The sequence below is a fragment of the Oncorhynchus tshawytscha genome, linkage group LG09 (assembly GCF_018296145.1).
Source record: "Oncorhynchus tshawytscha isolate Ot180627B linkage group LG09, Otsh_v2.0, whole genome shotgun sequence".
NCBI classification, from domain to species: domain Eukaryota; kingdom Metazoa; phylum Chordata; class Actinopteri; order Salmoniformes; family Salmonidae; genus Oncorhynchus; species Oncorhynchus tshawytscha.
The window spans coordinates 53,742,330-53,769,551 of NC_056437.1; the positions used below are offsets into that span (position 1 = coordinate 53,742,330).

Consider the following 27,222-nt stretch of genomic DNA (forward strand, 5'->3'; position numbering starts at 1 on the left):
TTTCCCCCCTCCTTTTTTCATTTCCTCCATAAATGTTTCTATGGCAACTAAGAGCCTTTCTGGTACGTCCCCAGGTTTTGGTTGTCTGCTGATGCACCCGCATACGTCAATGTATTTTTTCCGCCCACTCTGATTCGTACATCTAAATCATTAACAATTTCATACCCTGCAGCACTGAATTGATGAACATATATAAATAACAAGAAGTGCATCAACGTGAACTATTGTCCATTACCATTTTTTTGTTGAAGTCCACAGTGGCAGAGTAGAGCTAACGTGAGCTTTCTATCTTTCTATGGCTCAGGGACATGAGAGGAACTGGGTGTGAGCGAATGATTGTTGTTGATCACTGGCTCTGACCCTTGTTTGAAACACTGGGCCAGAGATGATACATTAGGTTAGCTCATGTCAACATAAACTCTGGGAATCAAGGCCCTCTACTGATTTATGTGAATCCAATACTAAATCCTACCCCTAATCACAACCTCTATAGAGAACAAAACATATAAAGCCCTGCCTTTCAGAGAGAACACATTCTGAAAATGTCCTCTGATTAAACTTTGCTGAATAACTATGCTTGCCATAAAACGGTGTATATACACTACACTTCCACTTATATGGGAACAATATGAATGTGAATGTGTTGGTGCCACTTACCTTCCAGGTTCATCCCTGCTTGGAGACACTTGCGGAAGCGGCACGCCGGACAGTTCTTCCTGCGGATCCTGTCTATGATGCAGTCATTCCTCCCGGCACACAGATAGTTGTGTTGTCCTGGCGATGGAGGAATAAGGTAATTACTAGCAAGAGGGTTGAAGATGATTAGCCCAAGCACTACAGGTTGCCACCACACCAAACACCTGTGACTAAACACCTGTCTGCCGGCCTCATGACATAACAGTCAGCAGCCAACACTTAAGGTGACAGCTCGTTCACTTTCTGTGGTTGACACCCCTCCACGGCCAGCCAAAATAGTAGCCTAAGTTTTTTTAAACAGGGATGAAGAGATTTTAACTTATTCTTTTTATACTCTGCCTATGCTCTGGGTGTAGTGTTTTTAGCTGTTGACCATGTGTCTGAAGTCAGATTAGTAGTTTTAAATGAGTGGGGGTTGATTGTTTGACAGAGCCTGGATAATGTCAGCAGAACATAATCTTTTGCCAGATTAACAAATTCCTTGAGGTCATACTATAATATAAGCAACACGTAACCAACTCAGTGGTCCCTTACAACATTTCACTGTTTTAAAAAAAGGACCCTAGTTAATCTATTAATATACTGATAACACTTTTAAAACCAACTAATAAAGAAAACTTATTAATGAAATCAAATGCTACAGGACAATCTTCCTATTGATGTGATATCTTTTTAAAAAACGTTTTAAAATAATGTAATAATGTCACATTTAGTGAAAGGTAGTTGAAAATGTTTACAGAGGAACACAGCCAAAGCTCTGCAGAACAATGCCAACCTGGAACCTGCAACGTCAAATCCAGCAAACTGTAATGCAGTGCTAACTCAGCCTCTAAGTCAAAATTCTGTTCACAGTCCCCAAATCCAGAACAAATTCAAGAAAGCATACAGTATTATATAGAGCCCTTATTGCATGGAACTTCCTTCCATCTCATATTGCTCAAATAAACAGCAAAGCTGGTTTCAAAACACATAAAACTGCACAACGCCTCTCCCCTATTTGACCGAGACAGTTTTTATGTATGCATTGATATGTAGGCTGTTTGCCTTTTTAAAAATGTATGTAGTTCTGTCTTTGAGCTGTTTGTCTATTGATGTTCTGTATTTTGTCATTCTGTATTATGTTTCATGTTTTATGTGGACCCTAGGAAGACGAGCTGCTGATTTTGCAACAGCTAATGGGGATCCTAATAAAATACCAAATACCCCAAAAATTGGCTATATCGTCAAAAACATGTCTGGTTATGAATTTAAGTTCAGGCACGTGGTTAACTTCTTGGATATAGGGGGCGCTCTTTTAATTTATGGATTTAAAAAACATGCCCGTTTTAAGCCCAATATTTTGTCACGAAAAGATGCTCGACTATGCATATAATTGACAGCTTTGGAAAGAAAACACTCTAAGGTTTCCAAAAACTGCAAAGATATTATCTGTGAGTGCCACAGAACTCATGCTACAGGCGAAACCAAGATGAAACTTTAACCAGGAAATGGGCAGAATTTTTGAAGCTCTGTTTTCCATTGTCTCCTTATATGGCTGTGATTGCGCCGGGAATGAGCCTGCCCTTTCTTTCGTTTCTCCAAGGTGTCTGCAGCATTGTGACGTATTTGTAGGCATATCATTGGAAGATTGGCCATAAGAGACTACATTTACCAGGGGTCCGCCCGGTGTCCTTTGTCTAAATTGGTGCGTAATCTACAAGCTGCACGCAGTCATCCAGTGATTGAGAGGAGAGAGGAGGCTTTCAACGAACGATATATCATGAAGAGATATGTGAAAAACACCTTGAGGATTGATTCTAAACAACGTTTACCATGTTTCAGTCGATATTATGGAGTTAATTTGGAAAAAAGTTTGGTGTTTTGAAGACTGAATTTTCGTTTTTTTTTGGTAGCCAAACGTGACGCACTAAACGGAGCAATTTCTCCTAAACAAATAATCTTTCAGGAAAAACTGAGCATTTGCTATATAACTGAGAGTCTCCTCATTGAAAACATCTGAAGTTCTTCAAAGGTAATGATTTTATGTGAATGATTTTCTGTTTTTTGTGAAAATGTTGCCTGCTGATGCTAACGCTAAATGCTACGCTAAATGCTACGCTAGCTGCGCTAGCTGTTACACAAATGCTTGTTTTGCTATGGTTGAGAAGCATATTTTGAAAATCTGAGATGACAGTGTTGTTAACAAAAGGCTAAGCTTGAGAGCTAGCATATTAATTTCATTTGCGATTTTCATGAATAGTTAACGTTGCGTTATGGTAATGAGCTTGAGGCTATATTCACGATCCCGGATCCGGGATGGCTCGACGCAAGAAGTTAAAGAGAAATGTCAAAATATGGGAGATAGGCTGATGCCATGCAGGTGTTTGTACACATGCATATACACACACACACACACACACACACTCATTCAAATAAACACATACAAGAACACACACATACATGTAATAGTGCCAGACATGCACATTGTTGATATGATTTTAGTTGTCCTTGATGTCCTTTGTTCAAAATGTATTATTTTCTTTTATTATAATTTTTTGCATTGTTATTTGCTGTTTTCTTCTGTCTTTTCCTTGTTTCTTTTTAGTTAATTCTCTTGGTTGTTGGTGCATTGGGGGGGTTCTTTGGGGTGGGGAATGGAATTAATTGTATTTTAAATTTTTCTTCTTGGAGGGACGACTGTGGGAGGAGTCTCGAATGGTTCAGGGACAGCTATTGGGGAACAGTGGGGGGGGGATCTTGGAGGGTTCAGGTTCACGTTTTTGTCCTGGTGGTAGATCTGTCCATTGACCATTGCTTCTGTGTGTCGCTCTGAATGGGAATCCGTTGAATGACTGGTATGATGTAGTTGTTGAGCGGCTTCACTGCAAGTATATTGTATGTTTCGGATAGTCAATAAATAAAATAATATAAAAAATAAAAATAATAATTTGAAGGGGTGTACACATACTTTTGTATATATAGCGTAAGAGCGTTGAAGAGTGAGGCTCAACTTCTCAGCTGTTTTGGTGCCCTGACTACCGTGCCGTGAATAGCGTGAAGCGAACCTGTGTACATGCGTAGACACTGTGTGACTTTGTGAGAGCGAAGTGTTGAATCTCGCTCTTCTCAATATCTCCGGTGCTGCCCGTGGCAATGTCATTTTGCCGAGTCTACCTTTAAGAAGAGAAATAGGCGGGGTTAAGCCATTTGTGGCTGTGGTAACTAGTGACAACTGCAGCCATGGGAACAGCAGCTATTGCAAACAGCAGTGCAAACAGTCCACCCATAAACTAAACAAACAGTGCCAGCTGAATCCCAGAAGCATCCGCTCTCTAATCCCTTCGTCATACTATAGGCTAGTGAAGAGGACTTGGCTGGAGGTGCGAGGCTAGCCCTGTTTGCCAGGCTACCTCCAGTCCTACTAAGAACATGATCAGGATGAATGGAAATAGTGGGAGATGGAAGAGGGACGGGAACTCTTGTTGGAAGCAATTGCCATCCAAACATTACTTGGGTGTCCTGTTAGTAAGAGAGCTGCTGCGAGAATCCCAGGGGTGCGTTTATACACAATATCATGCTATGTCTTACCGTCAGAAAGTATTCACACCCCTCGACTCTTTCCACATTTTGTTGTGTTAAAGCCTGAATTTAAAAAGGATTAAACCCCCATATAACGTCAATGTTGAATTGTGTTTTTCCCATTTTGTACAATTAATAAAAATGAAAGGCTGAAATGAGTCAATATGTTTTCAACCCCTTTGTTATGGCAAGCCTAAATAAGTTAATGAGTCAAACATTTCTTAAGAAGTCACATAAGAGTTATACTTAAACTAAATCTTTAATAGTGAGAGCTTTGCAATAGCGATGGCTGGTCGACGAATCACCGTTTCTGATGATCCGTTGAGAGCGGCGAGACAAAAGTACAACGGTCTTTTATAGCCAAGATTACACCTCTTTCAACCTACATGAGGAACAACAGATATATAGAATGGGTCACAAGGTTAAGATTTGTATGAAAGATACCTATTATACATAGCAGACAGTATCTGCTGTGTCAACAGTTTTCATTGTATAGAGACCAGTGTCTGTCCCTCCGACTCCAAACTGGAGCCATCTCTCCCTGGTACGGTATAGAACAGAAACATTAACTCATGCTCTGGAATGCTCTTTAGGTTTTATCACCCAAAAGACATGGCAAATCTCCTGTCAGTGTTATCTCCCAGAGGCCCATCCTCAGTAGAACACACACACACACAATAGTTAAGAATACTCTATTATGTTGAATAAAACAACCATGATGCAATTAAAGTATTATAACATAATCTTGCTACCATACCCCACACATACAATTCTCAGTCGAGCAGTGAATTTTAAGTACAGATTAAACCACAAAGACCAGGGAGGTTTTTTAGAGACTAGCAAAGGGAACCTATTGGTAGATGGGTAAAAAAAAGAAAGACATGGAATATCCCATTGAGCATGGTGTTATTAATTAAGTTATTAATTACACTTTACACGCAGTCACTACAAATATGCATGCGTCCTTACAAACTAATTTGCCGGAGAGGAAGGAAACCGCTCAGGGATTTCACCATGAGGCCAATGGTGACTAAAGCTGCAATATGTAATATTTTGGGAGACCTGACCAAATTCACATAGAAAGTGAGGTATAGATCTGCCATTTTTATTCAAAGCAAGTCTAAGATGGTTATGGAAAATACATTTCACAGCGGTTAAGATGGTATAGAATAGAGCTAAGCACAGGCAAAATCCTAGAGGAAAACCTGGTTCAGTCTGTTTTCCAACAGACACTGGGAAATAAATGAATCTTCAGCAGGACAATAACCTAAACACAAGGCCAAATATACACTGTAGTTGATTACCAAGATGCCACTGGATGTTCCTGAGAGGCCTAGTTACCATTTTGACCATTGTCTTGAAAATCTATGGCAAGGCTTGAAAATCTATGGCAAGGCTTGGCTGTCTAGCAATGATCAACAACCAACTTGACATAGCTTGAAGAACTAAAACAATAATGCAAATATTGTAAAATCCAGGTGTGCAAAGCTTAGAGACTCACAGCTGTAATCACTGCCAAAGGTGATTCTAACATGTATTGACTCAGCGGTGTGAATACTTACATAAATGTACTTCTGTATATCAATAAATGTGCTAACATTTCTAAAAACATGTTTTTGATTTGTCATTATGGGGTATTGTGTGTAGATGGGTGTGAAAAAATAATATTTAATACATTTTCAATTCAGGCTGTAACAACAAAATGTGGAATAAGTCAAGGGGTAAGAATACTTTCTGAAGGCACTTGTTGGTATGATTGACCTTAAAAATATATATATTGTATTGTCACTAATAACACACTTACATCACAAGAAAGGTAAGAAAAACAACCTTATTTTGATGGTTGTTAATTTTCTGTGGAACTGAAAAAAGTAATAATTTAATACAGTTGAAATGTTTACAAATTAGATGCGTGGAAATGAAAACAACTTCTGAAAATGGACACTCGAATTATAGTGATACAGTGCATTCGGAAAGTATTCAGACCCCTCAACTTTTCCCACATTTTCTTACCTGACAACCTTATTCTAAAATAGATTAAATAAAAAATTAAAATCCTCATCAACCTACACAAAAAAAAAACAGGTTTCTAGAAATGTTTTCTAATTTATACAAATAAAAACAGAAATACCTTATTTACATAAGTCTTCAGACCATTTCCTATGAGCCTCGAAATTGAGCTCAGGTCCATCCTGTTTCCATTGATCATCCTTGATGTTTCTACAACTTGGTTTGAGTCCACCTGTGGTAAATTCAATTGATTGGACATGATTTGGAAGGGCACACACCTGTCTTTATAAAGTTGACAGTGCATGTTACAGCTAAAACCAAGCCATTTGGTCGAAGGAATTGTCCGTAGAGCACAGAGACTGGATTGTGTCAAGGCACAGATCTGGGGAAGGGTACCAAAGAAATGTCTACAGCATTGAAGGTCCCCAAGAACACAGTGGCCCCCATCATTTTTAAATGGAAGAAGTTTGGAAAGACCAAGACAGTTCCTAGAGCTGCCCGCCTGGCCAAACTGAGCAATCGGGGGAGAAGGGCCTTAGTCAGGGACGTGACCAATAACCCGATAGTCACTCTGACACCGCTCCAGAGTTTCTCTGGGGAGATGGGAGAACCTTCCAAAAGGACAACTATCTCTGCAGCACTCAACCAAACCAGGCCTTTATGGTAGAGTGGCCTCAAAAAAGGTACATGACAGCCCACTTGGAGTTTTCCAAAAAGCACCTAAAGGACTCTCAGACCATGAGAAACAAGATTCTCTGGTCTGATGAAAACAAGATTAAACTCTTTGGCCTGAATGCCAAGCGTCACGTCTGGAGGAAACCTGGCACCATCCCTACAGTGAAGCATGGTTGTGGCAGCATAATGCCGCGGGGATGTTTTTCAGCGGTAGGGACTGGTAGACTAGTCAGGATTAAGGGAAAGATGAACAGAGCAAAGTACAGAGAGAGCAAAGTACAGAGAGATCCTTGATGAAAACCTACCAGAGAGCGCTCAGGACTGGGGTGAAGGTTCACCTTCCAACAGGACAACGACCTTAAGCACACAGCCAAGACAACGCAGGATTGGCTTTGGGACAAGTCTCTGAATGTCCTTGAGTTGCCCAGCCAAAGCCAGGACTTGAACCCCTTCTAACATGGAGAGGTCTGGAGAGACCTGAAAATAGCTGTGCAGCAATGCTCCCCATCCAATCTGACAGAGCTTGAGAGGATCTGCAGAGAAGAATGGGAGAAACTCCACAAATGCAGGTGTGCCAAGCTTTTGGTATCATACCCAAGAAGACTTGAGGGTCTAATCGCTACCAAAGGTACTTCATCAAAGTAATGAGTAAAGGGTCTGAATAATTAAGTAAATTTGTTTTTAATACATTTGCAAAAATGTCTAAAAAGTTGTTTTTGCTTCATCATTATGGGGTATTGTATATAGATTGATGAGGAAAATTAACAATTTAATCCATTTTAGAATAAGGCTGTAACGCAACAAAACGTGTATTAAGTCAACGGGTCCAAATACTTTCCGAATGCACTGTATGTCTGGTTTCGCAAACAATGTAAAGTATGTTTAGATAGGTGTACTCTAGAGCCAAGCGTGTTCATTTTTAATTAGAGGGTATCCTGCTATTGACACACTTGTTGAATTATACAAGAGAACGTAACAACAACAGTCATTAATGAGGCAGTCTAGACAGTGCAGGTGAGTGCATGTAGGTTAGACAGAGCAAGTGTTTGGTGGATGCACCCCTGTTCTGTGGATGCAGACCTGTGGCAAAATTTGAGATTGTGTTTTTCTTTTTACATTGGATAAAAGTAGTGACTCAGAGCAGCTAGAAAATTGTATATCATACACTACAGTTGAGGAACAATTGGAAAGTATTTCTGCTTTGAAAGTTGATAAGCTTGTAACCTCACTTTTGAGAAAATGGCCCATTAATGTTTTGGTAAACCTACTGTAAACCTAGCTCTTTGTCTATACCCATTTAGCATTGCTCAAACCCTCTTAAGCCTTAGCCCCACCCATCTATATAAGCATTCACATGTGAGGCCATGTACTAAACAACCAAAGTCTAAAGGCTGGTTTATACTACGGGTGCATTTGTAAATTCAATCTGGAGTGTCAGAGTGCAACCTGGGCGTTCGTAAAATTCAGAGCGTTTCGCTCTAGGAGCGTTCATACTGGACGCTCTGGCTATGGAGTAGGGTTGAACCGAGCCTTCTGACCTAACAACAGCAGTCAAGCTCCCAAGCTAACTGGCTAACATGGTCTAGCTTGCCAGCTACAGTACTTCCAGACATATGAGAGAACAGCTCACTCACCCTAGCAGAGCTGGTAAGGCTGTTTTTATGTTATCCAGAGCATTGGTGACTGCAACTATGTTACTGGCAACAATTTATTCACGCTTTTTTTGACGATGTTTACTAACACCGGCCATATTCAATGGGTTGTTGAGTGTTCGATAAATCCGTCAGTTATTCTGCGATCTGGCACACTCAGGCGAGAGTGCTCTGAAATCGGAGTAGATAGCCAGGCAAAAGTTTTATGTGCTATAATTTAGTTAATAGCTGATGGATTATAAAAAGTAATCCATTGTCCAACTGTTGCATTTATTACAATTGTTTCTAAAACCTTTTAACAATTTTGATGACCGTTGCTACTTACACATTCACAAAGACATTATCCAGTAAAAGCAAATAATGTGAAGTGCATTTTTAAAATTTAGGATGACAACTTGATCAAGTGCACACAAATCATTAGAATCATTGCAGTTATAACGCTATTGGGTTTTGTGCATAAATACATTTCTCAATTAACTCTCCCAGCGAAGTGATAATAGACCCATATTCCAAGCAGGAATTAAAATGGGATTTAAAGCCAAATTAGATGATGAATGATCAAATCACAAATTCATGCAAAGGAGGGCACAGGAGAGACTGTTGGTGTTTAATATTGCATATCAGGTCAAATCAAATTTCCAGTAGAGTGATCGAGGGACATTAATAAAGTAGAAGCATTATTAAAGGTGGGTTTTATTTACCATCTGTGTTTTGTCGTGCTCTCCATCCTTCACCATAGCGACATCAACCATAGAATAGGGGAAGAAAGACAAATAACAGATATAACATCTTATTGCTTAAAGTACACCTAAGTAATACAAATGCATTTTTACAAATGGTAAATATATTTTTCACTTGGTCATTTACACCAGTAAACATTAAGTTGAATAATGTAATACGATATGTTGAGATTATCCTTGAAATAAAAAAAATCATGCTCAAATATTGAATTTCACTATCTGATATTTATATTTAAACTCAAGGTTTTAATTTGACAAATGGATAGTCATTTCAATTATTTTGAATACAATTAACACACTCACGTATGCACTTTCATGGGAATGAAATGGTTGTTAAACTATAGTGTAAATACACCTACATTAACATAAATACAAATATTCAGATGGCCATGAACAATGACAATAGGGGTAACAATAGCATTGCTGCCCACTTCAAATATTCAGAACAGTTCAATGGACTTCAAAAGGGATTGTAGTGACTGGTACATTGGTAGTGACTGTGGTAGTGAGCTTGGAATAACAATGCTACGTTAAAGCTGCAATATGTAACTTTCTGAGCGACCTGATCAAATTCACAGAAATGTTAGTTATAGATCTGTCACTAAGCAGCGGTAGATCGGTTCTGTGTGCGCCATTTCTATGCTTCCCGTTCTTAAGTTTAGTTTTTGTGTCTTTTACTTTGGGATTTGTACACCAGCTTCTTTTTTAGGAGAGAGCGATGGCTAACAAATACATTTTTGGTTGTTAAAAAATTATTTATGTGGTTTTCATGGTACAATGACTTTCCACACTTGCACCATACTTGCTTGTTTTGTCACAAACTGAATTTAGGCAAACTATTAGAATTTTAGCAACCACGAAATGGCAGAGCGATATGCATATTGCAACTTTAAGATACCGTAATTTCTGGACTATTAAGCGCACCTGAATATAAACCGCACCCACTGAATTATTTAAAAAATATGTATTTTGTACATAAATAAGCCGCACATGTCTATAAGCCGCAGGTGCCTACCGGTACATTGAAACAAATTAACTTTACATAGCCTTTAAACGAAACACAGCGTTGTAACAAAAATAAATAGGCTTTAACGAAACACGGCTTGTAACAAAAATTAAACAGTAGCCTAACCAAGAAAGTCATTGGTCACTATCTTCCTCCTCCTGTGCACTGAAACCACTGAAGTCATCTCCTTCGGTGTCGGAGTTGAATAGCCTCAGAATTGCTTCATACGATGTTGGATCGTTTTCATTGCCGCTCTCATCACTTTCATCCGGAGGCAAATTCCCCGCTGAGCTCATGCTGCCCCTTCAACACGCAGCAGTCCAGCCTTTCGAAACCCGTTGATGATAGTGGATTTTTTGACAATGCTCCACGCTGTCAGGACCCACTGGCAGACTTGACCATAAATTGCTCTTCGCATGTGGCCCGTTTTAGTGAAGGATTTCTCCCCACTTGTCATCCAAGCCTCCCACTGAACACGGAGCACCACCTTAAATGCACGATTTACACTGATGTCGAGTGGCTGCAAATACTTTGGGCCATCTGCTTTTCTTCCCTCTGAAAGCTTTTGTCTTTTTGCACTGAGTCAGTTCCTCACGCTGCTGTTTCCAACGTCTTATCATCGACTCATTAAGGCCAAGCTCCCGTGCAGCAGCTCTATTTCCTTTTCCAACAGCCAGATCGATCGCCTTCAACTTGAAAGCTGCATCATATGCATTTCTCCGTGTCTTTGCCATGATGAGGGTGACAAAATTACTACCGTAATCAGAATGATGGGAAGTTTGAGCGCGCTTGATTTCCGTCACATTATGTGACAGTGCTCAGTTTTTTGGCGGCATTAATCTGTGAAAGCGGGAAAAATCCATAAATTAGCCGAGTCATTGAATAAACCGCGAGGTTCAAAGCGTGGGAATAAAGTAGCGGTTTATAGTCTGGAAATTATGGTACATTAAAAAATAAAATACACTGTTATACAGTAGGATACAAGTCAAACACACATATTTACAGTTTCACTCGATTACCCCTTAATCGTTGATCAAATTGTTCAGTGGTTAGACTTTTTTAGTAGATAGCGATGGCTAAGAAAATAGCCAATTAATTTTTTCAGACTACTATAAAAACAAGGATTGACTAGACATGTCCCATAGCCTAACATGCTGACCAGACCGCTCGCGCACATTGTGATTTTGTACACCCACACCAGCCGCGATCAGGACACGAATGTTGAAATATCAAAACGAACTCTAAACCAACTATATTCAATTGGGACAGGTTGAAAAGCATTAAACATTTATTGCAATTTAGCTAGCTAGCTTGCTGTTGCACAAGGTCCTCTATTCTGACAATTAATCCACAGATAAAAGGGCAAAAGTTAGTTTTGTAGTAATCGCTCCTCCTTCAGGCTTCTTCTTCGGACTTTATATGGCAGTTGTCAACCAACTTTACGGTGCAATACCACTAACAACTGGACTGGAATGTGGACCTCAGTTCATTTTTCAATCATCCACGTGGGTATATGTTCGTAAAAACCAATGAGGAGATGGCCCACGGGTATATGCTCCTAAAAACCAATGTGGAGATGGGAGAAGCGGGACTTGCAACACGTTAAAGTCACAAATAGAACCAAGTTCTATTTTAGCGCCTGGCTAAGCAGACGCTTGTTGACGCGCGTGAGCAGAGTGGGTGCAATGATTGAATAACATGTATGTGTAGGAACGCGAACGCACGCGAAGCGAGCGGTGTGGTCAGCATGTAAGAGTCCAACTAACTCCAGACACTGGTCTGAATGACAAGGCAACTTCCTTGAGGGGAAATGCTTAGTTTGGCAGGAAGTGCCTAAGCTATATACACAAAAAAACACAGCGAGGGAGCAGCATTGTGTGTGTTCACCTCCTGCAAAGCACACATCCTTATCATCTAGCTCCATGTGCCACAACAGCCACACTTCACTCACTCCTATAGCCCTTTTAAACTAATGTAAAGATTAAACTAATGTAAAGACCTTTTTTTTCCTAAAATGCAAAATACAAACTCAAGATCATGTCAAGATAACCCCTTGAAGATGTAAAGCAAGACACACAACGCCACAGCATCTCTCGCATATGGAACAAGTAAGCAGATCATGTAATTCTAATGACCAACAGTAGTTTGGACAGGCTGTTCTGAGGTACAGGATGCAAACAATCCATTCTAGTGTTGCATACAATGCATTCAGAAAGAATTCAGACCCCTTGACCTTTACCACTTTTATGTTACTGCCTTATTAAAAATATATATATAATTCTCATCAATCTACACACAATACCCCATAATGACATTTTTGCAAATGTATAAAAAAGAAGAAATATCACATTTACTTAAGTATTCAGACCCTTTACTCAGTACTTTGTTGAAGCCAGTTTGTCAGCAATTACAGCCTTGAGTCTTCTTGGGTATGACACTACAAGCTTGGCACACCAGTATTTGGAGAGTTTCTCCCATTCTTCTCTGCATATCCTCTCAAGCTCTGTCAGGTTGGATGGGGAGCGTTGCTGCACAGCTATTTTCAAGTCTCTCCAGAGATGTTAGATGGGGTTCAAGTACATACTCTGGCTGGGCCACTTAAGGACATTCAGAGAATTGTCCCGAAGCCAATCTTGCGTTGTCTTGGATGTGCGCTTAGGGTTGTTGTCCTGTTGGAAGGTGAACTTTGCCCCAGACTGAGGTCCTGAGCGCTCAGGAGCACGTTTTCATCAAGGATCTCTCTACTTTGCTCTGTTCATATTTCCGCTCAATCCTGACTAGTCTCCCAGTCCCTGCAACTGAAAAACACCACTACAGCAATATGCTGCCACCACAATGCTTCACTGTAGGGATGGTTCCAGGTTTCCTCCAGACGTGACGCTTGACATTCAGGCCAAATAGTTCAATCTTGGTTTCATCAGACCAGATAATCTTGTTTCTCATGGTCTGAGAGTCTTTTAGGTACCTTTTGGCAAACTCCAAGCAGGCTGGTCATTTTACTTTTCCTGAGGAGTGACTTCCGTCTGGCCACTCTACTATAAAAGGTCTGACTGGTGGAGTGCTGCAGAGATGGTTGTCCTTCTGGAAGTTTATCCCATCTCCACAGAGGAACGCTGGCGCTCTGTCAAAGTGACCATCGGGTTCTTGATCACTTCCCTAACCCTAACTTCCCCAACTCTAGGGAGAGTCTTTGTGGTTCCAAACTTCTTCCATTTAAGAATGATGGAAGCCACTGTGTTCTTGGGACCTTCAATGCTGCAGACATTTTTTGGTACCCTTCCCCAGATCTATGCCTTGACACAATCATGTCCCGGAGCTCTACGGACAATTCCTTTGACCTCATTGTATTTAACCTTTATTTAACTAGGCAAGTCAGTTATGAACAAATTCTTATTTACAATGAAGGCCTACCCCAGCCAAACCTGGTACAATTGTGCACCGCCCTATTGGACTCCAAATCACGGCCGGATGTGATGCAGCCTGGATTCGAACTAGGGACTGCAGTGACGCCTCTGGCACTGAGATCAATTTAATTTACCACAGGTGGACTCCAATCAAGTTGTAGGAATATATCAAGGACGATCAATGGAAACAGGATGCACCGGAGCTCAATTTCGAGTCTCATAGCAAAGGGACTGAATACTTAAGTAAATAAGGTATTTCAGTTTGACATTATTAATAAATTAGCAAACATTTCTACAGAACTGTTTTTGCTTTGTCATTATGGGGTATTGTTTGAAGATTGATGAGGAAAAAAACAATTGAGTCCATTTTAGAATAAGGCTGTAATGTAACTACATGTGGAAAAGGTCAAGGGAAGGGAAAGGGGGATACCTAGTCAGTTGGACAAATGAATGCATCCAACTGAAATGTGTCATCCGCATTTAACCGAATCCCTCAATCAGGTTTGAATACTTTCCGAATGCACAATATATGAACATTATGGGTTGGACACAAAAATAGCAACACAGACACCACAGCCTTATGGAACACCATGAGACACTTGCCTACCCCTAGCAGATGTAATAAAGGCAACCTTTTCTGATTATTGTGTGAACCTAAAATGTTTCTCCTCCTAATCTTAAAAAAATGTAAGAACATTTGTTCAATAAAATATTATACTCAAATGAATTTTGAATAAAGAACCAAGTGGTATGCTTTTGTTCTAGTATCTAGGCTATCCTATAGGTAAGGAAAACACTTATAGTGTCCACATGTAGTGTCAACGAAAGGACATATAAGTGTACTACTGCAGAACTCAATGTACATATCACCACGATAGATTCGCCTTTATGTATGTTCTACTATAGTAGGTCAACGAAGGGTAGGACTGTGCATGAATGGAGTTGTGTGCGTGAGTGTTTATTATGTCACCAACCTTCAACGGCCCTCTTGAAGAAGACCTTGCAGCTTCCGCAGGTGAGGACTCCATAGTGGCAGCCAGAAGCCTCGTCAGAACACACCAGGCAGATCTTATGGGTTGGACCGCTGTGCTTGGCAGGGGCTGAAGATGTGGAGCTGCTGGCCTCGGGTCTGGCCGTTGGACTGTAACACAACAAATACAACACAGATTCTTATTTACAATGATATCACATCAATTCAAAATGTATTTATACATTTTTCAACAGCATTTATTTTGCTTTTATCACAGATGAATATCGCTCTGATCCAGACAGCTTAAGGCTAGAGTCTTGCCTCGGGTCAGTTCACCTCAGTTGAACCTCCCCAAAAAATCATCTTTCGGGTGGTATGAAAACAGTATTGCTGTTCAGAACAATTATATTGCGGGTCAAAACGTTTCAAAACATTTTTTTTTTTAGTCAGGAGCTTCTTATGTTGAATTGTGTTGGAAATTCCATTAGGCTATGTGAGCGGTGAGGCAGACCTACCCTAGGCTACCAGCCACACAGCGAGAGAGTGGAGCAGGGAACTGTCCGTTAGTAGCCTATTTGTGTGGTGCTGGAACATTCATAATTTGTTGCTGCACATGGAAGAGCTTTGTTCTCCTCTGCAACGTGACAATATGTCGCCAAGTTTGTTTTCCCTGACTCCTTGCCATTTTCGCATGAGCTAACATTTTGGAGTCATTGTGGACAAGGATGACAACAACCTGGTAGATGGATACACCGCCTGCAAAAATGCAAACAGGTATTTGTTTACAATAATTCAGTTAAGTATCAGTTTGGTCGGTGAGGGGCGGGTGCAGCTCCAAAAAACGGATCCGTGCAGAATAACTTTTAGGTAACTTCTGAGAGATTATTGAATGTCTCTGCAAAAACAAATCCAATCATTTTTTTTAATCACTTGCACCGAATGCAACTAGTGTATATTTTACAGTGAAATGCTTGCTTATGAACCTTTCCCAACAATGCAGTATTTAAAAATAACAAATAATTTAATTGTAACTGACAAGAGGAATACATTAAAATACACAAGAATGGAGCTATATACAGGGCTCAATGTGCAGAGGTACAAGATATTTGAGGTAGATATCTACATAAAGGCAGGCTAAAGTGACTAGGCATTTAGATAATAATACAAGTCAAATAAAGAACAGAGTAGCAGCAGCAAATGATGAATGCAAAAGTGTGTGTGTGTGTGCGTATGTGTGTTTGTGTTGTGTCGGTGTGTGTGTGTGTGTATGTGGGTGTACACTCACACATGCGTATGTGAATGTATGATGGTTTTGTGTGGGCGTGACAGTGTAGTGTGGGTGTATACAGTGCATTCGGAGCCTGTTGGTAAGAGGGACGATGCTCCGGTAGCAGAGTGAAAGGTAGTAGAGTGAACAGGTTTGGGAGTCTGGCAGTTTTTCAGGAACTCGTAGGCCAATACAGCAATAAGGCTATAACTTTCAGGCTATAGGCTATAAGGCTATAAAGTCAAAATACATGAAGCTGACAAAAAATAAAAGTAGAAAATAATAATAATTGCATTCATTTCTCTACTCAGCCTTCAAATACTGAGCTACACTGCTTGCTCCAAAATATTGGGAAACTATATTATGTTTTACTAACACAATTGCTCAGAGAAAGACATTTTAACAACACTTATTTTTCTTTAAAAAAGGTAGGGGTCAAAATTGAACACGGTTATGAACACGGTTATGCCTCAAATCTTTATAAACATTTTCATTTCGGATCCCACTGTATTTCACTGCACCCAGGGGTCTGGAAAAAAGATCCATAATACAACAGGCTGAAAACAAGGGTTTTTCAACAGAGCTCTTCCCTGCCAATCCCGTCCCACTACAAGCAGCGAGTATAAAGGAGGTCAGGCAAATCATGGGATAATCCGATTCATCTACTCAAAGACGGCCAGACACATACATATCTCTGTGTTGCACTGCCCTCTGAATTAAAGGGGCCTTTGGTCACTGGAGAGGAACCTTCTGAGCATTATAAAGCTTCCCTTGTTTGCGAACTCATGTGATGCATTCATGAAGCCAGACTGGGCTGAGTGGGGATTTTTAACACAACATTAACGGCCATTGGTCAACTAGGCTATTGTAAAGATAGGGACTAAAAACTAAATCTAGCCTACAGAATCACCATATCAACCCATTTCAGAGGTGTTTCTGCCTGAAGCTGAATTTGAAAACTGGTAAAGAATAGTGACCAACAGCGACAGACTATTGAAAGTGTGACTTTGCCCGTTAACTAATAAAGGGTTACTATCAAAGCATCTATGTAGGGGGGGGCGATAGTTACATAATCACAATATTATTTTCGGACAATATTATATTGATATTTAACTCCAAGTATCGATTTGTGAAAACGATAACTATATATATATATATATATATATATATATATATATATATATATATATATATATATATATATATATATATATATATATATATATATATATATATACACATGTATTTTTTTTAAGGTAGGTAACATTGGCTAGCACTAGTCGGCTGTACCTACGCACAAACTTTCCTCCTACAGCTTCTTCTCCAAATAGAGAGCCCACATGTTTTTAGCACTTATTTCCCTCACTGATAAATGTGTTCTCTTGCTCTCTCTAGTCTCTCTGCATCATACCCACTGAGTATACCCCCCCACCCTCAATTTTAGGGGGCATGGACTCGAAAAGCGTTCCACAGGGATGCTGGCCCATGTTGACACTCCAATGCCTCTCACAGTTGTGTCAAGTAGGCTAGATGTCCTTTAGGTGGTGAACCATTCTTGATACACACAGGAAACTGTTGAGCTTGAAAAACCCAGCAGTGATGCAGTTCTTGACACATACCATTGCGCCTGGCACCTACCACCATACTCCGTTCAAAGGTCCTTACATTTTATGTCTTGCCCATTTACCCTCTGAATGGCACACATGCACAATCCATGTCTCAAGGCTTAAAAATTCTTATTTAACCCATCTCCTTCCCTTCATCCTCACAGATTGATGTGGATTTAACAAGTGACATTAATATGAAATCATAACTTTCACCTGGATTCACCTGATCAATCTGTCAGGGAAGGAGCAGGTATTCTTAATGTCTTATATACTCAGTGTAGAGTGAGCAATATGTTTGGAACATCAAATCGCAATATCGAATCAACACCTAAGTATCGTGATACTAACGTATCGTTAGGTCCCTGGCAATTCCCAGCCCTACACCCATGCCATGTTTCTCATTACCCACAATTTCCACTGACACTGCCAATGAAAGACGGAACTTTCATTGAGAAACTAAAATAGCTCTGGAACAGCTCCATCTTTTAGATTAATTGGCCTTTTCACAAGGGGTAAACAACATATTTCAAGGCCCTAAAATATATTTGTACCAGAATGCTAAGCAGGGAATCAATTAAAGTGCTACAGCCCAATCGAATGTCTTATTTGAGACTAGCTATTTTACAGTAGTAAAGCAAGGAGGGGCAAAATGCAAGTGAAGATTGCCAGATGGACTGGGGAGAGAGAGGTGAGGCATGAAAGGGCAGGCCAAGAGCCAGAAACAGGAGAATCTGCTCACAAAATGGCTCCTGCTCCCATTTTAGAGAATCAACATGAGGACAAATATCTCCAGGAAAGCATGCAGCATTTGGAGGGATGCCAAGGGCACCGTCCGGGAGCATACCGGTCCTTTTCAATATGTCACTTCTGCCCCTGCAGTAGATCCAACAGCAGTCTCCTTTTCAAGCACACTCATATTTTGCAGAACATACTAATGTGAGGGATGTCTGGTCTTCCTCAGTCAGAGACTGTTAGGTAACAGTAGTCCTAGGTCGTTTCCCAAATGGAACCCTATTCCCTTCCCTATATAGTGCACTATTTTGACCTATGTGCGCTGGTTAAAAGTAGTGCACTACATAGGACATATGGTGCCATTTGGGATGCATCCTAAGTGAGGGTATCCTGTAATGGAGCTGTTTATTGCCTGCGTCCAGTGATAAAAGATGTTCATGTCTTCAGTGCTGGGGACCTTGCTTTGCTCCCCCAGATTAAATTTGCTCCTGACACCTCTTATGTGCTAAAGCAGACGGATGACGCGTGCTCCAGAGCACAAAGCGCCATTTCCCTGTTGCCCTTATGCGATTACCTTCCATTTAGCACATTAATGCTTTAGCCATGGTCGATGGAAACTTCTGCTTTATCGTATGTGACCGGAGGCAGAAAACACCATAGGCCAGACTTTGTGCTTTTGTTTGACTCAAAGCAAGTTGTAAAAGATTTATCACTAGTTGTGTTGACGATGAAAAATAGTTGCCAATTGTGTGTAACTACTATTTGTTATTACATTGTAGTTAAGACTGTACTACTTGCTGCCTAAAGCAGGGGAGAGGAGTAGCCCATTTTAATACATATAGGAGAGAAGAAAAGAGTGCTATATACATTATTACATAAAAAATAAACATACAAATCTCATGATATAAACATCCCTCAGTTTAAGCGAAAAACTAAATTGCATAAGCACAAAAGTTTGCAATACAAAACATACCCAAAACAGAGAGGGAGAGATGAAGATAGCGAAAAAGGGGGAGATGGAGACCGAGAGAGTCAAGACAAAATGTGATACTTAAAAGGTTGTGCTATAGTACTTACAGTGCCTTCAGAAAGTATTCATAATCCTTGATTTATTCCACATTGTTGTGCTACAGCTGGAATTCAAAATAGATTAAATGTATTTTTCCCCCTCACCCATCTACAAACAATAGCCCATAATAACAAAGTCAAAATATGTTTATTTTTCTAAATATTTTTCTAAATGAAAACAGAATTCTCCTTTTATATTTCGTACCAGTCAAAAGTTTGGACACACCTACTCATTCAAGGGTTTTTCTTTATTTGTAACATTTTCTACATTGTAGAATAATAGTGAAAACATCGAAACAATTAAATAACACATACGGAATCATGTAGTAACCAAAAAACTGTTAAACAAATCAAAATACATTTTAGATTCTTCAATGTAGCCACCCTTTACCACGATGACAGCTTTGCACACTCTTGGCGTTCTCTCAACCAGCTTAACCTAGAATGCTTTTCCAAAAGCAAATCAAATGTATTTATATAGCCCTTCGTACATCATCTGATATGTCAAAGGGCTGTACAGAAACAAAGCCTAAAACCCCAAACAGCAAGCAATGCAGGTGTTGAAGCACGTTGGCTAGGAAAAACTCCCTAGAAAGGCCAAAACCTAGGAAGAAACCTAGAGAGGAACCAGGCTATGAGGGGTGGCTGTGCCGGGTGGAGATTATAACAGAACATGGCCAAGATGTTCAAATGTTCATAAATGACCAGCATGGTCAAATAATAGGTCTGGGACAGGTAGCACGTCCGGTGAACAGGTCAGGATTCCATAGCCAACAGTCTTGAAGGAGATCCCTCATATGCTGAGCACTTGTTGGCTGCTTCTCCTTCACTCTGCGGTCCAACTCATCCCAAACCATCTCAATTTGGTTGAGGTCGAGTGATTGTGGCAGGTTAAGTGTGCCTTGAATTCTAAATAAATCACAGTGTCACCAGCAAAGCACCCCCTCACACCTCCTTCTCCATGCTTCACGGTGGGAACCACACATGCGGAAATCATCTGTTCACCTACTCTACGTCTCACAAAATCACGGCGGTTGGAACCAAAAATCTCAAATGGTCTAATGTCCATTGCTCGTGTTTCTTGGCCAAAGCAAGTGTCTTCTTCTTATTGGTGTTCTTTATTAGTGGTTTCTTTGCAGCAATTCGACCATGAAGGCCTGATTCACGTAGTCTCCTATGAAAATATTACGTTGAGATGTGTCTGCTACTTGAACTCTGAAGCATTCATATGGGCTGCAATCTGAGGTGCAGTTAACTGTAATGAATGTATCCTCTGCAGAATAGGTAACTCTGCACCTTCCTTTCCTGTGGCGGTCCTCATGAGAGCCAGTTTCAGCATAGCGCTTGATGGTTTTTGCTACAGCACTTATAGAAACATTCAAAGCTCTTGAAATTTTCCGGACTGACTTACCTTCGTGTAATGACGGACTGTCGTTCTCTTTGCTTATCTGTTCTTTCCATAATATGGACGTGGTTTGCTACCAAATAGGGCTATCTTCTGTATACCCCCACTACCTTGTTACAATACAACTGATTGGCTCAAACGCATTAAGGAAAGAAATTCCACAAATTAACTTTTTTTTTTTTTTTTTTTCCACCTTTATTTAACCAGGTAGGCCAGTTGAGAACAAGTTCTCATTTGCAACTGCGACCTGGCCAAGATAAAGCATAGCAGTGTGAGCAGACAACACAGAGTTACACATGGAATAAACAATTAACAAGTCAATAACACAGTAGAAAACAAAGGGGGAGTCTATATACAATGTGTGCAAAAGGCATGAGGAGGTAGGCGAATAATTACAATTTTGCAGATTAACACTGGAGTGATAAATGATCAGATGGTCATGTACAGGTAGAGATATTGGTGTGCAAAAGAGCAAGTAAATAAATAAAAACAGTATGGGGATGAGGTAGGTGAAAATGGGTGGGCTATTTACCAATAGACTATGTACAGCAGCAGCGATCGGTTAGCTGCTCAGATAGCTGATGTTTGAAGTTGGTGAGGGAGATAAAAGTCTCCAACTTCAGCGATTTTTGCAATTCGTTCCAGTCACAGGCAGCAGAGTACTGGAACGAAAGGCGGCCAAATGAGGTGTTGGCTTTAGGGATGATCAGTGAGATACACCTGCTGGAGCGCGTGCTACGGATGGGTGTTGCCATCGTGGGCAGGCACACCTGTTAATTGAAATGCATTCCAGGTGACTACCTCATGAAGCTGGTTGAGAGAATGCCAAGAGTGTGCAAAGCTGTCACCAAGACAAAAGGGTGGCTACTTTGAACAATCTCAAATATTAAAGTCACCATTGGCCTCATGATGAAATACCCTGAGTGGTTCCTTCCTCTCTGGCAAGTTAGGAAGGATGCCTGTATCTTTGTAGCGACTGGGTGTATTGATACACCATCCAAAGTGTAATTAATAACTGCACCATGCTCAAAAGGGACATTCAATGTATGTTTTTTTTTACCCCTCTACTAATGGGTGGCCTTTCTGGTTTTTGTGGTTTAATCTGTGTCTGAAATTCACAGCTCAACTGAGGGACCTTACCGATAATTGTATGTGTGGGGTACAGAGATGAGCTAGTCACTCAAAAATCATGTTAAACTCTATTATTGCACACAGATTGAGTCCATGCACTTATGTGACTTGTTTTGCAAATGTTTGCTCCTGAACTCATTAAGGCTTCTCATAACAAAGGGGTTGAATACTTAGACTCAAGACGTTCCAGCTTCTCATTCATTTATCAATTTCTAAAAACTCAAAATCTCAATTTAATCCATTTTAAATTCAAGCTATAACAAGAAAATGTGGTAAAAGTCAAGGGGTGTGAATACTTTCTGAAGGCACTATATCGTGGGGCTGAGGATGGGTCAATATGGCTGCGTTTACACAGACAGCCCATATTCTAATCATTTTTCGCTCTGAAAAAGATCTGATGTGACCAATAAGTGAACAAAGATCAGAATTGGTCTACCTGTGTAAACACACCCTATGACATTTGATTCTGATACAAACAAATGGTCAATCTGGTCTTGTGGTGAAGGAAAGCCGTCAGCATACACTTAATAAAGCCGAATATGTAAGTGCCATTAGGAAAACAGAGGGGGAGATAGAGCGAGAGGGAAAATGAGATACAGCACCTCCATTGTCTTTCTCCCTTTTGTTTTTCTCTCCTCAGAGCATGTCTCTATGACTAATAGTGGAGGAGACATGACAATGTTTTCCAAATACAGTATGTGAGGAGGCAAGCAGCTCTCAGCTATGTAGGTCAGTGTGACTATGTTTAACCATGACAAAGTGCAAACACTGTGCACATGCTGTCATATTAAGGACCTCAATCCTCTGTGTGTAACCCCCAGGTAATGGACAGAACAGTATGCATTCATTTGACATTTAACAGCAAAGGGTAGGCTTTTCAAATCCAAAGCCAAGAAAACACTAAATTTGTGTTTGTGTTAAAATATTATTTTATTGTTAAAATAGGTCTCCAGAATATTATTATTTTGTTCAATAGAGATGCCTAGATCTTTATGTCCACTAACACTAATGTTTTTCTCTGCACTGTTGGGAAGTAAGCATTTCACTGTTAGTCTACACAAAAAAAAAATGATTTGATTTATAGATCAATTTATTTGGGGTTAATTCAGCACCTGAGTAAGTGGAAATTCAAAATGCATTAGCTAAATCTAATACCCACTGCTAGTAGCCTTGTATTAATAACAGAAAAGTGAATCTCCTCAATAACTTTGCAGTTGTAGCCTACTGCCCAATTAGACCTATGCAATCGCAAAGGCCGATGCACATTTCCCATGCTCTGTATCTAAAAGCCATGTCAAATATACTGGTGGTAAAATAGTTGCCATTGAGCTCAATATGAGAGTTGAGAAATAAAAAGTATACCTACAGAGAACCACCTCTATCAAATGTTACAATAGCGGTAGACATGATAGCTGCGTTTTCCCCTCATTTGGATTTTGAACTGTTCTACAATCAGAAACTTCTCCAGGAGCATTTTTTTCCTACCCAGAAAGGTAGCGAGTGACTCACTGACCACAGCAGCAGGCTACAGCGAAACAGGCGCAGGGCACACACTTTCATGTTTTATTTCGTATTTTATTTACTGCTTTATTTAACTAGGCAAGTAAGTTAAGAACAAATCCTTATTGACAATGACGGCCTAACCCCGGCCAAACTATATGGGACTCAAAATCACAGCCGGATGTGGTACAGGCTGGATTCGAACCAGGTACTGTAGTGATGCCTCTTGCAGTGCCTTAGACCGCTGTGCCACTCGGGAGCCCATTCATTAGAGGAATCATTAGGATTAGGGATGAAACGGTTACCGGTTTCACGATAAACCACAGTAAAATTCCCGACGATTAGTATTACCGTTTGAAATTTTAATTATCGTTATAATTATCATCTCAGGGTAAATACTGTCCAGCATCAACAAAAGTAAGCGACAGTCTGACGCAGGCGCAGAATGCAACATGGGTTTTGTTTTGTGTGAAAACATGGCGGGAGGCAGTGACAGCATTCAGGAGATTTTTCAGCCTTTTAAGACTAAATCTGAAGTGTGGTCGTATTTTGGGTTTTACAGGAGTGCTGAGGGAAACTTAAATCGAAAATGGTCACCCTGTCTGCAGAACATGCAAAAAATTTTTTTTAAATAATAAATAAATAAACCGCTGCAAAAGGGGGCAACACTTCACATCTCTTGAGTTATTACTTTATAGCAAATGAAAGGTAAGTTAACTTTTAGCTCAATGCATGATGTGGGGACTTCGGAAAGGGGGAAAATGTCATGGTTTGTCTGTCTAACTTGCTAATAGCTTGTCAACAATGTAAACTGAAGCTTTCAGTGTTACCTACTCTTGTAAAAACACTACTCGTTGTTCTGCTGATGTGTGCGTCGTGTGTCTGCAGACTCTATTCCCCCGTTGCACACGATAACACGTTAAGGAGTTTAGTAACCCACCCAACATATTTTGTTCATTTAAAATCCTGCAGACGTCGACTTGGTTGTAAAAGTGTTCCAACAGGAGAAACACTATAGACTCCTATACACGACTCCTGTATTTATGTCAATTGTTGGTCTCATTGCAATTACTATCACTGTCTTCTTAAGACTCATTTGTATTTATGTAAATTGTGCATGGGGTCATTGCATATACTCAAATGCAACACAGAAGATAGACTGTGTGTGTGTGTAAGTGAATAATAGTAATAATAATAATACATTTGCTATTCCTTTGTTTACAGAGTGGGCGTGCAGCAGGCAAACCCAGTGATGCTACTGGTCCCTCATCTACAGTTGTGACACAAACACTCCAACAAGCATTTAAAAAGGCAGGCTGCTCATGCACCTACATCAAAAAATGCTCAACACCTCACTGCAGCCCTTTCATATTACATTGCAAAGGACATGATGCCATTTCATATTGTTGAGAAGCATGGCGGCAGGGAGGGTAGCCTAGTGGTTAGAGCGTTGGACTAGTAACCGAAAGGTTGCAAGTTCAAATCCCAGAGCTGACAAGGTACAAATCTGTCGTTCTGCCCCTGAACAGGCAGTTAACCCACTGTTCCTAGGCCGTCATTGAAAATAAGAATTTGTTCTTAACTGACTTGCCTAGTAAAATAAAGGTAAAATAAATTTTAAAATGGCGTTTTGAGGCTGATGAAGGTTGCCGTGCCTCACTACAAAGTGAGTGCTGATCATTTTGTGTTGTTAGTTTATGTGGTTGTGTTCATTTAAACCTGCACCTGGGAAACCTTTACCTCTCATGACCAGATGGTGCCATCTTTAATGTTAATTCTATTATAGAACTACTTCTGTCGCCGACAGAGATGGCCGCCTCGCTTCGCGTTCCTAGGAAACTATGCAGTTTTTGTTTTTTTTACGTGTTATTTCTTACATTGGTACCCCAGGTCATCTTAGGTTTCATTACATACAGTCGAGAAGAACTACTGAACATAAGAGCAGCGTCAACTCACCATCAGTACGACCAAGAATATAACTTTCGCGAAGCGGATCCTGTGTTCTGCCTTTCACCCAGGACAACGGAATGGATCCCAGCCGGTGACCCAAAAAAACGACTTCGTAAAAGGGGGAAACGGAGCGGTCTTCTGGTCAGACTCCGGAGACGGGCACATCGTGCACCACTCCCTAGCATTCTTCTCGCCAATGTCCAGTCTCTTGACAACAAGGTTGATGAAATCCGAGCAAGGGTAGCATTCCAGAGGGACATCAGAGACTGTAACGTTCTTTGCTTCACGGAAACATGGCTCACTGGAGAGACGCTATCGGAGTCGGTGCAGCCAACTGGTTTCTCCACGCATCGCGCAGACAGAAACCAACATCTTTCTGGTAAGAAGAGGGGCGGGGGCGTATGCTTCATGGTTAACGTGACGTGGTGTGATCATAACAACATACAGGTACTCAAGTCCTTCTGTTCACCTGATTTAGAATTCCTCACAATCAAATGTCGACTGCATTATCTACCAAGGGAATTCTCTTCGATTATAATCACAGCCGTATATATTCCCCCCCAAGCAGACACATCGATGGCTCTGAACGAACTTTATTTGACTCTTTGCAAACTGGAATCCATTTATCCGGAGGCTGCATTCATTGTAGCTGGGGATTTTAACAAGGCTAATCTGAAAACAAGACTCCCTAAATTTTATCAGCATATCGATTGCGCAACCAGGGCTAGAAAAACCTTGGATCACTGCTATTCTAACTTCCGCGACGCATATAAGGCCCTGCCCCGCCCTCCTTTCGGAAAAGCTGACCACGACTCCATTTTGTTGATTCCTGCCTACAGACAGAAACTAAAACAAGAAGCTCCCGCGCTGAGGTCTGTTCAACGCTGGTCCGACCAATCTGATTCCACACTCCAAGACTGCTTCCATCACGTGGACTGGGATATGTTTCGTATTGCGTCAGACAACAACATTGACGAATACGCTGATTCGGTGAACGAGTTCATTAGAACGTGCGTTGAAGTAGTCGTTCCCATAGCAACGATTAAAACATTCCCAAACCAGAAACCGTGGATTGATGGCAGCATTCACGTGAAACTGAAAGCCCAAACCACTGCTTTTAATCAGGGCAAGGTGACCGGAAACATGACCGAATACAAACAGTGTAACTATTCCCTCCGCAAGGCAATCAAACAAGCTAAGCGTCAGTATAGAGACAAAGTAGAATCTCAATTCAACGGCTCAGACACAAGAGGTATGTGGCAGGGTCTACAGTCAATCACGGATTACAAAAAGAAAACCAGCCCCGTCACGGACCAGGATGTCTTGCTCCCAGGCAGACTAACTAACTTTTTTGCCCGCTTTGACAATACAGTGCCACTGACACGGCCCGCAACTAAAACATGCGGACTCTCCTTCACTGCAGCCGACGTGAGGAAAACATTTAAACGTGTCAACCCTCGCAAGGCTGCAGGCCCAGACGGCATCCCCAGCCGCACCCTCAGAGCATGCGCAGACCAGCTGGCCGGTGTGTTTACGGACATATTCAATCAATCCCTATCCCAGTCTGTTGTTCCCACATGCTTCAAGATGGCCACCATTGTTCCTGTTCCCAAGAAAGCTAAGGTAACTGAGCTAAACGACTACCGCCCCGTAGCACTCACTTCCGTCATCATGAAGTGCTTTGAGAGACTAGTCAAGGACCATATCACCTCCACCCTACCTGACACCCTAGACCCACTCCAATTTGCTTACCGCCCAAATAGGTCCACAGATGATGCAATCTCAACCACACTGCACACTGCCCTAACCCATCTGGACAAGAGGAATACCTATGTGAGAATGCTGTTCATC

At 40.8% G+C, this 27,222-nt stretch overlaps 1 protein-coding gene across 3 annotated transcripts in view; it reads right to left on the reverse strand.

Annotated features, from left to right (window-relative positions):
- Positions 1-27,222, reverse strand: part of LOC112258127 (glucocorticoid receptor-like) — an 84,435-nt gene that overhangs the window by 10,547 nt on the left and 46,666 nt on the right. For 2 of the 3 annotated variants that reach the window (XM_024432260.2, XM_024432261.2), the window contains exons 3-5: positions 14,716-14,882; positions 9,293-9,319; positions 658-774 (exon numbers count right to left, since the gene is read on the reverse strand). In XM_024432260.2, coding sequence (XP_024288028.1) covers positions 658-774; positions 9,293-9,319; positions 14,716-14,882 — 311 coding nt within the window. The remainder of the gene's footprint in view (positions 1-657; positions 775-9,292; positions 9,320-14,715; positions 14,883-27,222) is intronic. The other variant, XM_024432262.2, reaches the window with a different exon arrangement.